Below are 14,075 nucleotides of genomic sequence, written 5' to 3' on the forward strand. Positions count from 1 at the left end.
AATCAAGTGACCAAAGTGCGTTGCCGCTGCGATCAGTTTCAGTGGATTCAGTGTTCTGTTGTGACGCGCACTGTCTTCAAACGGACGCGCTCTCAATCCGTTGCGGGGACTGAAGCCGCCTTTCCACTGCACACGACATTCGCATACGATTGTTGCATTTCGCCCCCTAGTGTCAGTCGCACGGAACTTTGAAATTGGTCGTGAAGCAACCGTTACCCTAGGATATTCACAATGGTAAAATTAATGATTTTAATAAATGTAATGCATGCATGAATATATCTACACAAAACAAATGACCCTCAATTCATCTCAAATAAAAAATATAGTAGTAATGTTTAATATTGGTTTAATAGTTATAAAAAAAAAATTTCTGCTGTAGTTAATTATAACCAACATTTTACAGAGCGAGCGTTTACAGAAAAAACATTAAAGAGTTAAAATGAAGAGTTCAGATGCAAAAGCCTCTAAATGCCATTTGAATTTTTCTTTTTTAATGATGATTTTTGTCGAACTTGTATATTTAAGTTCAGTAATTTCACTTAAATAACAATTAATAGGTAATTATCATTGCCATTTAAGTGAAATTACTGAACTTAAATATACAAGCTTGACAAAAATCATCATTAAAGAAGAAAATTTCAAATGGCATTTAGAGGCTTTTGCATCTGAACTCTTCAAATTTTGGTAATTCTAGCCTCGCACTCATAGTTTTTGGCCGGTCGCATACGGTCTAGCCGCAGAAGTTCAGATATTTTAACGGATCCAAAGCTCAAAACGGATCCAAATTTTCCGCATACGCATATCATATGATCGGAACTCCCCGCAGCTCCCGTACGACTCTCCATTGGAAATGAATGACTTCCGGTCCGACGGCGGTTGTTTGTCGTGTGCAGTGGAAAGGTGGCTTGAGAGACTCATTACAGTGAAATCACAAAACCCAATGCACAAAAAACACGTCCCTGCTTGAAATACAGCCACTAAACAATCGGTTTTGATGAGGAAAATTAGTAGGGATTAGGGACACACATGGCAAAAGTTCTTCCTCTGGACCATTAAAGTTCATTGGGATATGTATTTATTCACATGAAAATTCTCACCACTAACAACATATATTAGATCTCATTAAACGACAAATTAAACACAATGTACTATTGTATACTAATGTAACACGTCAAGCTGCGCACGAGTGGTATTTACGACAGTAACGTTAAAAACAAGTACTGCACAGTTACCCTAGGGGTCGCTGTTTGACAAAAACAGCATTCCTGCCTGGTGTCCCTTTAATATAGACTAAAACATCATCAGCATGGTCAACAAATAGAGTAATGAATCGCACTTTGAAAAAAAGAGGAAGCGAAAGAGCAGAAAATGGACTGGGTCATAGTTCGGGAAAAGAGGCCAACTTGGCATGTCAATATTGCTAATGGAGCTTGAGGTAAGTTGCTTTAAGTTTTATAGCCATTTCATGTTGCATTGTAATTGGCTAGTCAGCAAACACACTTAAGATGAAGATCATCCATTTCTGACACTGTGAGAAAATTCAATTCAAATTTATTTGTATAGCGCTTTTCACAATACATATCGTTTCAAAGCAGCTTTACTGAAAGTGCATTTAAGAAATGTACAAAGAAAAACTACAGGCGTTTAGTCGTCTCATCAGTGTTTAGTAGGTGTTGGGGCATCTGAAGTCTCTGTGAGATACAAACTGGAGCTGACGAACGCCATTTACCACAGAACTAGCGTCCCGAGATTACAGCAGAAATCTGGTGTAGAAGAAGATGGGAAATAATTAGCATAGCACTAATACTATTACTAACCACTCAGTTGGGTTTAAAAAGGTAATAAAATTGTAACCAACAATTGGGTTTGGGGTTTCTTCATTTCTGCCCAAACATGGGTTGAAACAACCAAGCATTTTTTTTTAGAGTGTATGTAGTGGTTGGTCTACCAAAAGTGGTGCAAGGAAGAACAACCGTTGGACCGGCATTGCTGAATAGGGTCATGGGTCACAAAAAAACGTTTCAGTCTTTAAAAAAAAAAATCATTACTCCAGTCTTCAGTGTCACATGATCATTCAGAAATCATTCTAATATGAACATTTTCTGCTAAATAAACATTTATTATTATTATCATCATCCATGTTGAAATCAATTGGGCCACTTTAGATGTTTGTAGATACCATGAGAATTTTTTACAACAGAATATAAAATAAAAAAACAGAATTAACTTAAAATAGAAATCTTTTGTTACATTATAAATGCTTTTAATGTCACTTTAGATCAATTCATGCATCCTTGATGAATAAAAGTATTAACTTCTTACAAATAAAAACTTACCGACCGCAAACTTTTGAACAGTATCAAATATGAGCTGTAAATGTATTCAGACATTTGATGTTGCTGTCTACACCAAGCTTATGAATCTTTTTGAAATATGAGTATCTTACTGTTTCAAATAGTTATAGATATGAAAGGCTGTTTATGTACAGCATAAAATGCATATCATCCCTCAGAAGTTACACATATTACTAAACAGCCTTTAAACACACTCGATCAGAGCACGTCTGTGTCAAACACAGATCAGCTGACTTACAACAGACTAACACATTTATGGCATCTCTAAATAGACAGAAGGGCCCACATTTAACACTTCAGGTTTTGGAGCTCACGAGACGTGGCCGTTGCTAATCAATGCTGTGGCTCCACTTCCCATCTGAGTCCACATGACAGTTCTGATCAGACCCCACTATAAAACTCAAGCACGTCTCTGTCTGTTCATCGCCAGGACGCACAGACCTCGGAGAAATCTTCACCATGCAAACAAGAACGTTGATTCTGGCTCTCGCCCTGACCCTGGGGTTCAGTCTGATGGCTACTGGAGAACCGCTCCACGCTCAGTGCAGAATCATATGGTAAGATGCCGCTTGACTGGAGAAATTCTTTGGGCACACATATTGGAAAGATTGTTTCAGCTGCTGTCTAGAGGTGTAATAACGAGTGAGTGGGTCATTCCTTTGTGGGTCAGTTACATGGTAAGGTTCACTCCCGTTCACACCTAGAGTGAAGACTTTATCAATAGACCTTATTCACAGCAGCACCATGTTTGGTTTTTAAAGGGAATGAAGGCGAGGCTGCATGTGAGGGATAGACATACTGTACATCTCCTCAGTGGGTTACTGTTATTTAATGTGTTTTTTAATTGTTCTGGTGACGAAACACTACAAAATATTTTTCATAAGAATTTCAGTAGACAAAAAAAAAACCATATAAGATGAGCTGTGGAAAATGATAAGTAATCTAGGAGCTTCATACTGCTTTTGAAAACACGTTAAGTCTATCTATCTCTCACAGCCTCGCTTTCATACCCGTCAAAGGTCTATATTAGCATCTATGTTAGCATTAGCACACCTGCAGACAAAACGATCTGTTTATTTTAAGTGTGCGAGCAGTTTTGTTGTCTGTCACTTTAAATGCTCGAGCTCTTTCAAGTCTGGTGGATTCAGATTGGCTCTCAATATGTTTTATTGTTCTAATGTCTGGAATATAATATATATAGGCTGTGTGTGGCAAGGATACCCTATGGCCCTGACGACGTGCACCTCTCCAAAAATTCTACACGGACGCAAGCGCTGTGATTGGTCTGCTAGAACCCCGCCATCGGGTGTCCAATTACTATAAAAAGTACATAGTATGCATGGGGAACAGTGCTATTAGTCTAACACTTAATAAATGTAACACCATTAATTAATGTACAATACTATCACAATGGGCATAACTATTGTTAACTAAAAATGTTTTTGATTACTAAAATAAAATAAAATATAAATATTAAAAGAAAATCGAAGTTTAAGATGAAGTACTTAAATGTCTCAAACTATTGGTAGAAATATATATAAATATATATATATATATTATTTTTAAATGATAACACTACTTTAGTCCTTGTTACACTTTGCATATACTTAATATACAATAACACTAAATTATGCAGAATTACAACTAACTATAAACCAAAGCACATTCTTAACTCGCCTTTGATTAATATTACTCAATATTTAATTTTAAAATTAATTAATATTACTATTGTACTACTGTATAATTACACTGTAACAAGGACAACAAACAAAATTACTAAAACAAACTAAAAATCTAAATATAAAAATCAAAGCTTATTAAAATATTATTTGACTTTTGTAAATAATACTAAAATATCACTGGATATTTTGTCCTTTCCAACTTGCAAAGTTTTAGGGCTGTGATTCACATCTTAAAAAATTGTATGATGTTTTCAGTCAAGAGTAAGAATTTTGAAGGGGGAAAAATTTAATGTTAAGTTTACACAGAGGCTGCTGTTATGAGGTGAATTTTACACTATGTTGTATTTCAATCATGTTGTTCTGTATTGAAAAATGTTACTTTGGAGTCTAAAGTATAGTCTAAGCTATACTGACTAACTACAGCATATATAGATATTTTATACAGTGACAACAAAGTATTTGGACACTTATGCTTCAGAATGAATGAACGTCATTGCACCATATAGCAAAACATCTACAATAATTTTTTTTAATTTTATTTTATGCACAAGCTCATTTTTCATGCAAAATATTTCACAAGAAAAAGGAGGGTTAATGATAAAAGGAGAGATGTTGTTTAAAATGAAGTTTAAGTAAAGGTCCGAGAAAGTTACAACATAATTTTTCTGCAGATTTCAGTTAATTTTACATTGTTGATATTTGGAATAACAAAAAAATGTTTAACCCTCAAACCTTATTCACCTTATAGCACTTAATCCTGTAATTGTGGACAAATGTGGGCACAGAGGACTCAGGTGTGATCCTAATTTTTATTTATTATAAATGTTATATCACTGTCTTCGATAAAGTTTTGTCTATTCATTTATGGTGTTTTTTTTTATTTTGGGGGTATTTTTGAATTTATTTACTTCAAAAAGTACCATATTTTCTATGTAAATTATGCTTACTTTTATTTTTTATTTTTGTTTAACTACATTAAAATATCATTCCAATAAGTTCTTAGAGCTACACTCTCAAAAAAAAAAAAAAGGTACAAAAGCTGTCACTGGGGCGGTAACTTTTCAAAAGGTACACTTTTGTCCTTAAAGGGTGCATACCTTAATGGTACAAATATGTACCATGAAGGTACCAATATGCACCCTTTAGGTACAAAAGTGTACCTTTTGAAAAGGTACCGCCCTAGTGACAGCTTTTGTACCTTTTTTTCTGAGAGTGTAAAACCTAAAGAGGTTAAAGTGACTTTGCTGTCACCTGGTGTCTTATTTTGGCTTATTTTAGAATGCTCTAAATTACAGTTTTTCCCATTCATTTCTATGGGTGCCCATTTTTGACCTAAATACAAGATTAAGGAGTTTTGTTTTCACCCACTTAACATTGTGGAATTGAGTAAAAAAAAATTGTGTGTGTTCAGGAGGCAAACTTAGGAAAAGTAGCCAAATCTTTTACCGTTCAGATCAAGGGAAGTATTTTTCACAATCTTGTGATGATTGAGCTGCATAAAAATCCAAGACAAATCATAAACTTGTGACTAGCATCACAAGGCTTTGATCTTTTATCTCTGTCATCCATGAAAATTTTTCACAGTGGCTAACCCTCCACATACTACACTTTCATAAAGATCATTTAATATGCATGATGCACGTATAGTATGTCTGAATTCTTTCTGTCCTTTTAGTCACACACCAGATCCACAATCCAATTTACAACTTCACGCCACCTAGAGCCACATGACATTGCATTGAAAGCTCTCTGATTTTACTCCAGGCTCTTCGGGATCCCATGCCAGGACGTTTTTATGAGTCTGGTGAACCAGATCAAGGAGTGGAGGGGCATGTCTGGCTGTATGACTGTTGGACAGAGATGCCTGTATGAAGTAAGAGCATCTGTTTGCTATATTTAACCCTAAGTATTAAACTTGTATTGACATGTACAGGTTGAGTATGCAAAGGTTTCAAGTGTTTGCACAAAACATCCAATTGTTTTTTAATCTTTTTGCCATTTATTGTAATAATCCAGTGAGGTTTGTGTATGCACAAGGAGTCTGACAGTATATTTACCAAGAACTATATACAAATCTGGTGAACTGTTGTCTTCTTCAGCTGGTTTCCGCCACTCCTTTCCACATCGTAGCCAAACACACCTCCAGACAGTGGACCAGCAAGCAGGACCTGACGTTTCACCTAGTGGCAACTGAAGAGTCTGTCTGTAGAGTGACGGTAAAATGCTCTGCTGCCAATTTTTTATTTCAGAACATCAAGAACAAATGGGAAATAGTGGGATTTATAACAAGAAATATGTATTGCTGGACTTGTCACTCAAGAAATCAACATTCCCAATGGCATTCATGTCATTTTGTGCCAGAACAAATTTGCTTTCGCACAAAGACATCTATACAGTTGTTGCAAGATTTAAAGTACTTTAGCCAGCAAAAAAACTCTTTTTGTGTGTGTAAAAAGTAATTAGCTTTTTCTTTTTTGAATTCTCAATGCAGAATTTATTTGACAAAAAACAATAAAACCCTAGTGTTGTCATACCGACTTTCAAGTAGCGATGTTTCAAATGTGACGATACCAGTATTTCCCCTACAGATTCTTAAACACCTCTGGTTCAATCACAGACATATGTCTGAGCGCGTCAACACAATGGCCAATCACAGACATATATATCTGAGCGCGTCAACACAATGGCCAATCAGAGACATATATGTCTGAGCGCGTCAACACAATGGCCAATCACACTGTAAAAAAAATATTGTTGGTTTAACTTAAAAAGTAAGTAACCTGGGTTGCCTTAAAATGTTATGTTAATTGAACTGGAAAAAGTGAGTTAATACAATGAAGTAGATTAATTTAACCATCAGAAACTCATTAATTAGTTATCTCAACTAAATAAATTATTATAAAGTTGATTTGACAAAAGAAAATATGTTGTGGTAACAAATCTCCCTTTTGAAAACTGCTGAGGTACAAAGTAGCTAACAATTCATTCTCAAGGATTTTCATACTTTTGGCTTCCCTTTCTTTGTGCCACTGTCACAGGCATATGCCATCTCAAAAGCGTGGGCCAGGCTGGACGACAACGGCACGACCTATTGCACCCTCTACAACCTCGTGGAGGGTGAGACTGAGACTTCATGCTATGATGGCTTTGATCAATCTATCTTTTTCTTGTGCAGTCATGAAGCATTTTGTGTGCATTTGCAGGCAGCGGGCTGGTGGATGCTGAGGGCTATAAGATGTACACCAACGAATGGATCTGTCTGGAGTACTCGACCGCCAACTGCACCATCTACTGATGAGATCTGTCGGTCTTTGAGATGATTTAATACACTGACGAAGACCACGGAACAATTATGAATTGCTCTTTATACTCCAAGTGAAGTATTTCAGCTTTTAGTATTTCTGCGATCTCTCTCTTATACAGTTCTATAGTTATGTATTGTGACTAATGCTTGACAGGATCAGCAAAATGTATTATTGCTTTTAAGGCAAATAATTGTGCCATCATTGTGCCTGATGATACCTGACGGCCGAAGCGTTGCGTTTTCAATAAAAGTTGGGGTTTTTTTTTAGTTGTTTATTCAGTGTGCCAACATCACGCTTCTTTTTTCTATTATACTTTTGTTGTCTTGCACCTGAGCCCAATTAGGGTGTTGGGGATGTGTAGACAAAACGGCAAATTAACAATAAAAAGAGTTGTTGAATTTCACAATTTTTAAAGTATTGTTTTTGTTCCAAATTTCTCCATTGTCATTTTATTTGATATTTTACAACATGATCGTAAGGTGCATCGGGTTCAGGAAATGTCTCCAATTCCATACTTGCAGAGTAGGAGGGAAGTTTTATAGGGGACTTGCAGGTTGGATTTTGATTTGGCCTGTAAACAACCACCTAGCAACCCCCTAGTTACCACCTACAATACCCTAGCAACTAGGCAATACCCTAGCAACTACAAAGAACACTTTAGCATCATGGTGGCGAGTTTGTTTTCTCAGTAAATGTAATGTAAATGTGATCTGAGACATACATAGAAACCAAATTATGATCAAATAAGACAGATCTAATAAACAAACAACAATATAGAAAATGAAACAAAAATCAAATCTGTTATCTGGAACAAAACTGTTTATTTGCTGTCCAGAGCTGAATGGCATTTGATTTACAACAGCATATTTTACTGTATATAAAATGACACACAATTAAATGCTCTGAAAAGATATATACACAAATAACAAAACTATACTTAACCTTACGAACAATTTGAATACTATAGCACTATAGCTGACAATATTATTGGGTTTCTAGTAGCGTCTCTGGATTTTTCTCACTGTGATGGACGTCGTTGCTCTGTGTTGAGAAGGAATGAAACCTTCGATCTGAAAGGACAGAGAGCATTATATAACTTTATTGAGGCAGAATTTGATGTAATAGCCTATTCATATCAGTGCAAACACTTAAAACAGTGAAAAGTTATACAGTACAAATAGGAAAATATTAAAACTGAGATTGTTAGCTGATGTAGGCTATAAAGTCAGTTCTCTTCTAAATGCCCAGGAGATGTGACTAATTAATGTCGTTTTGTGAAATGTTTTGTTTTAAAATGTGCTATCTTTCTTTCACGGTTTGATGTTTGGTTGACCAACTGTGGCGGCTGGTGAAAAATATCTTAAGTGGGGCTGTGGCATATTTAGTCAGTTTTAATAGTCTGGTAACCATAGGAGCCATCAGGTCTTTTAGTGTTGTGGCTCTTCAAAATCTCTTAAAAAATTATTTTTTCTCTTAATATTACTCTTCTATGGAATATTTCTCTTCACGTACCACAGTTTGAGAACCACTGCCTAAACCTATCTTTGTAAAGCAACCTTGGGTGTTGGAAAAGCGCTAGGCCTATATAAAAATCATCATCATCATTATTATTATTATTATTAATAATAACCACCCAAACACAATACAAACTGCAGGATACCAGTGCTCTGTAAAAAAAAGTAATTATTTAAAATCTCACACAAGAATCTCACTCAGGTTCAGTTTGCTTAATTGCTAGCCCACTGTGACTGTCTCATAGAGCAGTGTTTCCCAACCCTGTTCCTGGCGGCACACCAACACTGCGTGTTTTCTTTGTCTCCCTAATCAAACACACCCGATTCAACCCATCAGCTCATTAACCCACCTGATTATGAGCTGATGGGTTGAATCAGGTGTGTTTGATAAGGGAGACAAAGAATACACGCAGTGTTGGTGTGCCGCCAGGAACAGGGTTGGGAAACACTGTCATAGAGATTGGCGTGCATAGACGTGTATAGGCGGGGGGAGCACACTTGGGCTGCTAAAAGAATCGCTCATAGCAGACTTCCGGTAGATTTGAGCTCGCTGATTAGCTACAGTTTATGGTATGGAGTTAATATTGTGCCATAATTGAACAAATCCAGCATTTGCAAACAATCTCGATCTGCTTTGCAAAAGAAAACTCTAAAATCTAAAAACGAACCATTCAGTGTAGACATATTCACTAATTTAGTCATTTGGCATGCGTCCGATGAAGAGAAAATGTAAAATGGCAGAGGTTTCAGCTTATAGATTCCCCTATCCGAGAGAGACCGAAGTAGCCTAAAAATCTAAAATTATTTTGCAGCCAGTGTGGTCTAGCAATAGATGTTTTAGCTGGAAAAACCAAACTCTGGTCAGGCCAATCACATTTTATATAGAGTCGGCGGGCGGCTTAAAGACAGAGTTGCGATGGTTCACTGCTACTTGAAAACAACGAATGTCTTTCGATTCGGCTTTGACCGCTACTCTGGATGATTTGAACTTAAGCTTTTCTTTGAAACCAGAACAAAAAACGGCACTTGAGTCATTTAAAAAAAAAAAAAAAGATGTGTTCGGAGTTTTGCCGGCTGGATACGGTATCTCCGCTGGTGGGAGAACGCATGGGACTTCTTCGTTGCTCTGATTGGTTGTAGCGCTATCCAATTGCGTGCAGAGAGAATTTGAATTCGCCCCTCGGATTGAGCCCTGTCAATGATGAGTTCCCAGACCAAACATCTTGAGGCTAAGAGTGAAGTGCTACTAAGTGCTATTGATTTCAAAAAAACCTCAAAAAGTTTTATTATAGATAAAGTGAGAGAGAAACACACCTGTTCACCTGTCATTTCCCACAGCTGTAGGCAAAGGCCAGCACACGTTTCAAATCAGTGCTTCTCCCGGGAGACTAGCGCTAAATAGACCTCTTTTCAGTTAGTAAATATGGTGACTTTTTTGTGGGCGGGGCTTAGGTGGAGGCAGAACAATCCCTCTGACCACTTCACTAATGTTAGTTTGCAAGTTTTGTTCAAGCGGCAACCTCCCCGTCCCTCTCTCTTGAAACCAACACGGAAGTGAATTAAACTGCAATTTATCGAGTGGCCGCTTGAGGCTGACTGCAAAAGCGAGTCAAATCTGTATCTAAAAATCTAAATGCCTAACTTCACAGCAGAAAAAAAAACATGTTTACAGCCTGGTGGCAAATAGTTGTTTTGGTCTATATTGCTAATTTTGCCCTTCATGACGACTGTGAGGGGGGTGAATTTTTTGACAACTCATCCGTTTAAATTATATTAAGCGTTAAAGTTATGCATAATTAAGGGCGTGGCCACTTGAGTGACAGGTGGATTGCCGCCGCTTTCACTGCTAGTCGTTTGTCTGCTGTCTGTCAGCGTCACCCTCAGCTGTGTGCTTTTTTCGGGATTATTTCATACAATTTTATACACGTATTATACCTTCGCCCGTGCTCGCCGTTGGATTCTGTCGTTGTCGATTATGGAGAGAACAACCAGCGCTGTTTTTCCAGTTGTTTTCCTCACATACACTAATGGATTTCTGATCATTTCAGTGCTTTCTCTCCGTCCATGCACTTTGAATGAGCGCGGATTTCTAGTGCATTTACTTGAACTTCTGAGGTAATATCTTTGGTTTGACCCATCTGAGAAATTGAGAGACGGCCAAAATCAGATGGACTAAATAAAGCTCTTTATGAACTTGACGTGCGATGCCGCTGACTGACATGTTGTGCATGAATCACTGTCACAGTCTGTCACACGCATAAACTCAGAGCAATATTGTAAGTAAGTGTCTGCATGATAATACATTCTTAACTAGAATAATAATGCATCACGATATACATAGTTGACTAGTGGAATGTTGTGAGAAATGTGTGTGATCTGTGTTATGTACTGTTGTATACATGCTCTTAACTAATTGCCCCTTGTGAGATTAATAAAATTGATAAAAAAGTAAAGTAAATAGTCTCACTTTTAGTTACGTCTTAACTATTATAATATTTCGAAAGGCAAAAATATGAACTTTACCTATATTGGCTTTACTTCTTCAATCAGCTGTCACTTTAGCCTGAGGCCAGTAGCATATAGCATTAGCACCTCAGCTCCACCCACTTGCTGCCTCTTTGGCCATTTTATCCAGTAGTGACGAGAGGTGACGCGCTGCCAAGATGGCGACGGCCACTTTAGGCTTCAAAAACGCTCTTCAGAAACCTACGGGTGACGTCACGGATACTACGTCCATATTTTTTTACAGTCTATGGTTTTGTTAGCTTGTTTTTTAACAATGACTGGAGAAAATCCGATTTTATCTTAATGTGCAAGGTCACTCAGTGTCCAGGACCACGATTGTTATTTGCACAAGTTCATTTTAACAGACGGAACCAGATTGGCTGATCCGTACAGGCTCACTCAACACTACCTCCGGTTGAGTGGCCTGATTTCCACACCTATCCGATAGAGAAACCGAACATAAAGAGAAACTGAGGGCATATAAATCTTTAGATGCCTATAACTATGTGCTGAATGGTCCTGTACGAGACTTGTGTGGTACAATCCGCAGCTCTGTCTAGCCAGTGCAAAGGAGACGACAATGTATAGAGTGACATTACGGTGCAATTTTCATGATGTGAATATTTTCTAGAAATAAAAAATACAGATACAGCATATTCATTTTTCATTGATTCGTGCACCGAACAACACAACAAGATGATAATTAATAATAATAATAATTTAACCTCCTTATTATGTAGCCGAATCTGTGCTGGTTTGTATTAGCCGCCTCCAGTAGTTCTTTTGTTTTGCCTCGGTTTCGTAACTGTGACGTCGGTGCAAAAGTGGTCTATTCATCCTCTATCTTAGCGCCATCTACTGTTTTAGAAGAGGAAGTTGCTCAACTGCATTTGTGAGAAAATCGAGCCGAGAGATCTCATAAAAAGCTATGTGTCTCACAATCATAACAGGCCTGCATTTGTATGGACTAGATTTGGTATTTGTTCAAAGGTTACATGCAATTTGTAGGATGGTTTGTATTTATTTGTGAAATAGTATCTAAGCTAATTTATTTATATTTGTAACACAATACATATTTGTTACTCCACTGCATTTCCGCTCAAATTGACGTTTATACTTGCACATTGCTTTCTGTTTGTTTGCGAGTCGAGGTTTCTTTTGAAAAGCGAGATCGAGTTTGTTTGCAAAATGCTGGATTTGTTTAATTATGGCACAATATTAACTCCATATTTATGTCAAATATGCACCCCTGTTGACCAATCAGCAGAAAGGAGTGTTTCATTCCTGCCCATGTAGAGAATTTTCAAGCTGTTACATCCATTTTGGATGAACAAAAATAAAAATACCAACTGCATACCAACCCCTTGAAGCCATGTTTTACAGTGAATTTAGAACTACTGTTATTACTTATTGACTTATTGCTTTACTCTATAGGATATACTTTTATAAAAATGAAGAGACTAAAGAATTACCTGACGAACAATGAGCTCCATCTCAGGTGAAGGGTTACTGGCCAGGTCAATCAATGATTTGACAGCTATCCTCAAACCAGTAATTATTGAAGGGTCTATAAACGAGAAAATTGACAACATCTTATATCACAAATGTAACTAATCTTCAAACTGCAATAAAGCAATATTTCACCCCCCCAAAAAAATAAAAGTTCTATCATAATTTAGTCACCTTAATGGACACCTTCCAAATCTGTATGACTTTGTTTCAAGGTCAGTTTTTACTATTTCCCACAGTGAGTAAATGACAGACTTTTTTTCTTGTTGAACTATCCCTTTAAACTAAAGTTCACTATTAACAAGTTTATGTGAAACCCACAGCTGAGTCAACTGACACAATGTAGATTGTTTGTTATATTAAGCAAACGAGGCTAGCAAAATATGGCATTGTACCAGGCTGCTGTGTTGATGGCGCAGAAGTCATTGTCGTGCTTTCCGTTGTTTCTGTTGTCAATTCAATGGTTGTAGGAGCATCTGTGAGTACCATTAAACACACAATAACCAACATTAATCAAACAGAACAGGTTTTTTGAGTGAATATATCAATGAAAAGGGCAATATTTCATATTTATCATAAAACTTTCGTGAACTGAATCAGTAAGCCTGTTGAAAGGGTAATGACTTTGCTAGCAAAATGACCTGAATGTCTGAGTAATTCTCCAGTATTTTTGTAATTTCGAGAAGAGTAAGAGTTTGATCAGTCACTTACCAGTAGTGGTCGACTCTCCCACAGAAAAACACAGAAATCCAACAAACAAGATGAAGTGGAACATTTTCTCCTTGATTCAGCAAATGATCCTTTTGGAGGAACGTGTATGGATACGGTCAGTGACACTTCAGGTTTTAGGCTGAATGAGGGCGTTGATTGAAGTGCCGGTCTCATAGGTTTCTATCAATAAGAGAGACTGGACACACCCCAATGTTGCATACACAAACACAATGGGCCTGTAGAAGGAAGTTATTCGCTTTTCTTTTCTTTCGATTCAGTGTGCCAAAACATTTAATGAATGTAGGGTTTTATTGTTCTTTCTTTGTTGCTGCCACAACACAATCATAAGTATTGAAACAAACAACTTGCATTTTCTACATTCCATGAACAAAAACAAAAAGTCCACACTACTGGTCAAAAGTTTGGAATGATTAAGACTTTTTAATGTTTTAGAAAGAAGTTTATTTGTCTTCGTTTATTGGGTCAAAATTACAG

General features: G+C 37.0%; 2 protein-coding genes across 2 annotated transcripts; one reads left to right on the top strand and one right to left on the bottom strand.

Moving 5' to 3' along the window:
- The first annotated feature begins 2,748 nt into the window (after positions 1 to 2,748).
- LOC120471368 (uncharacterized) lies at positions 2,749 to 7,696 on the top strand. The gene is made up of 5 exons (XM_039661178.2): positions 2,749 to 2,911; positions 5,801 to 5,909; positions 6,136 to 6,252; positions 7,075 to 7,153; positions 7,240 to 7,696. Exons 1-5 carry the CDS (start codon positions 2,814 to 2,816, stop codon positions 7,329 to 7,331), a joined length of 495 nt encoding a protein of 164 aa, XP_039517112.1. The 5' UTR covers positions 2,749 to 2,813; the 3' UTR covers positions 7,332 to 7,696.
- A 446-nt stretch (positions 7,697 to 8,142) lies between these two features.
- LOC148981399 (uncharacterized) lies at positions 8,143 to 13,768 on the bottom strand. The gene is made up of 4 exons (XM_089131032.1): positions 13,581 to 13,768; positions 13,265 to 13,345; positions 12,833 to 12,927; positions 8,143 to 8,411 (listed from the first exon to the last, which is right to left on the bottom strand). Exons 1-4 carry the CDS (start codon positions 13,642 to 13,644, stop codon positions 8,337 to 8,339), a joined length of 315 nt encoding a protein of 104 aa, XP_088987158.1. The 5' UTR covers positions 13,645 to 13,768; the 3' UTR covers positions 8,143 to 8,336.
- Between the last annotated feature and the right edge of the window lie 307 nt (positions 13,769 to 14,075).

The sequence above is a fragment of the Pimephales promelas genome, chromosome 5, assembly GCF_988280905.1.
Source record: "Pimephales promelas chromosome 5, fPimPro1.hap1.1, whole genome shotgun sequence".
In the NCBI taxonomy this organism is placed as follows: Eukaryota; Metazoa; Chordata; class Actinopteri; order Cypriniformes; family Leuciscidae; genus Pimephales; species Pimephales promelas.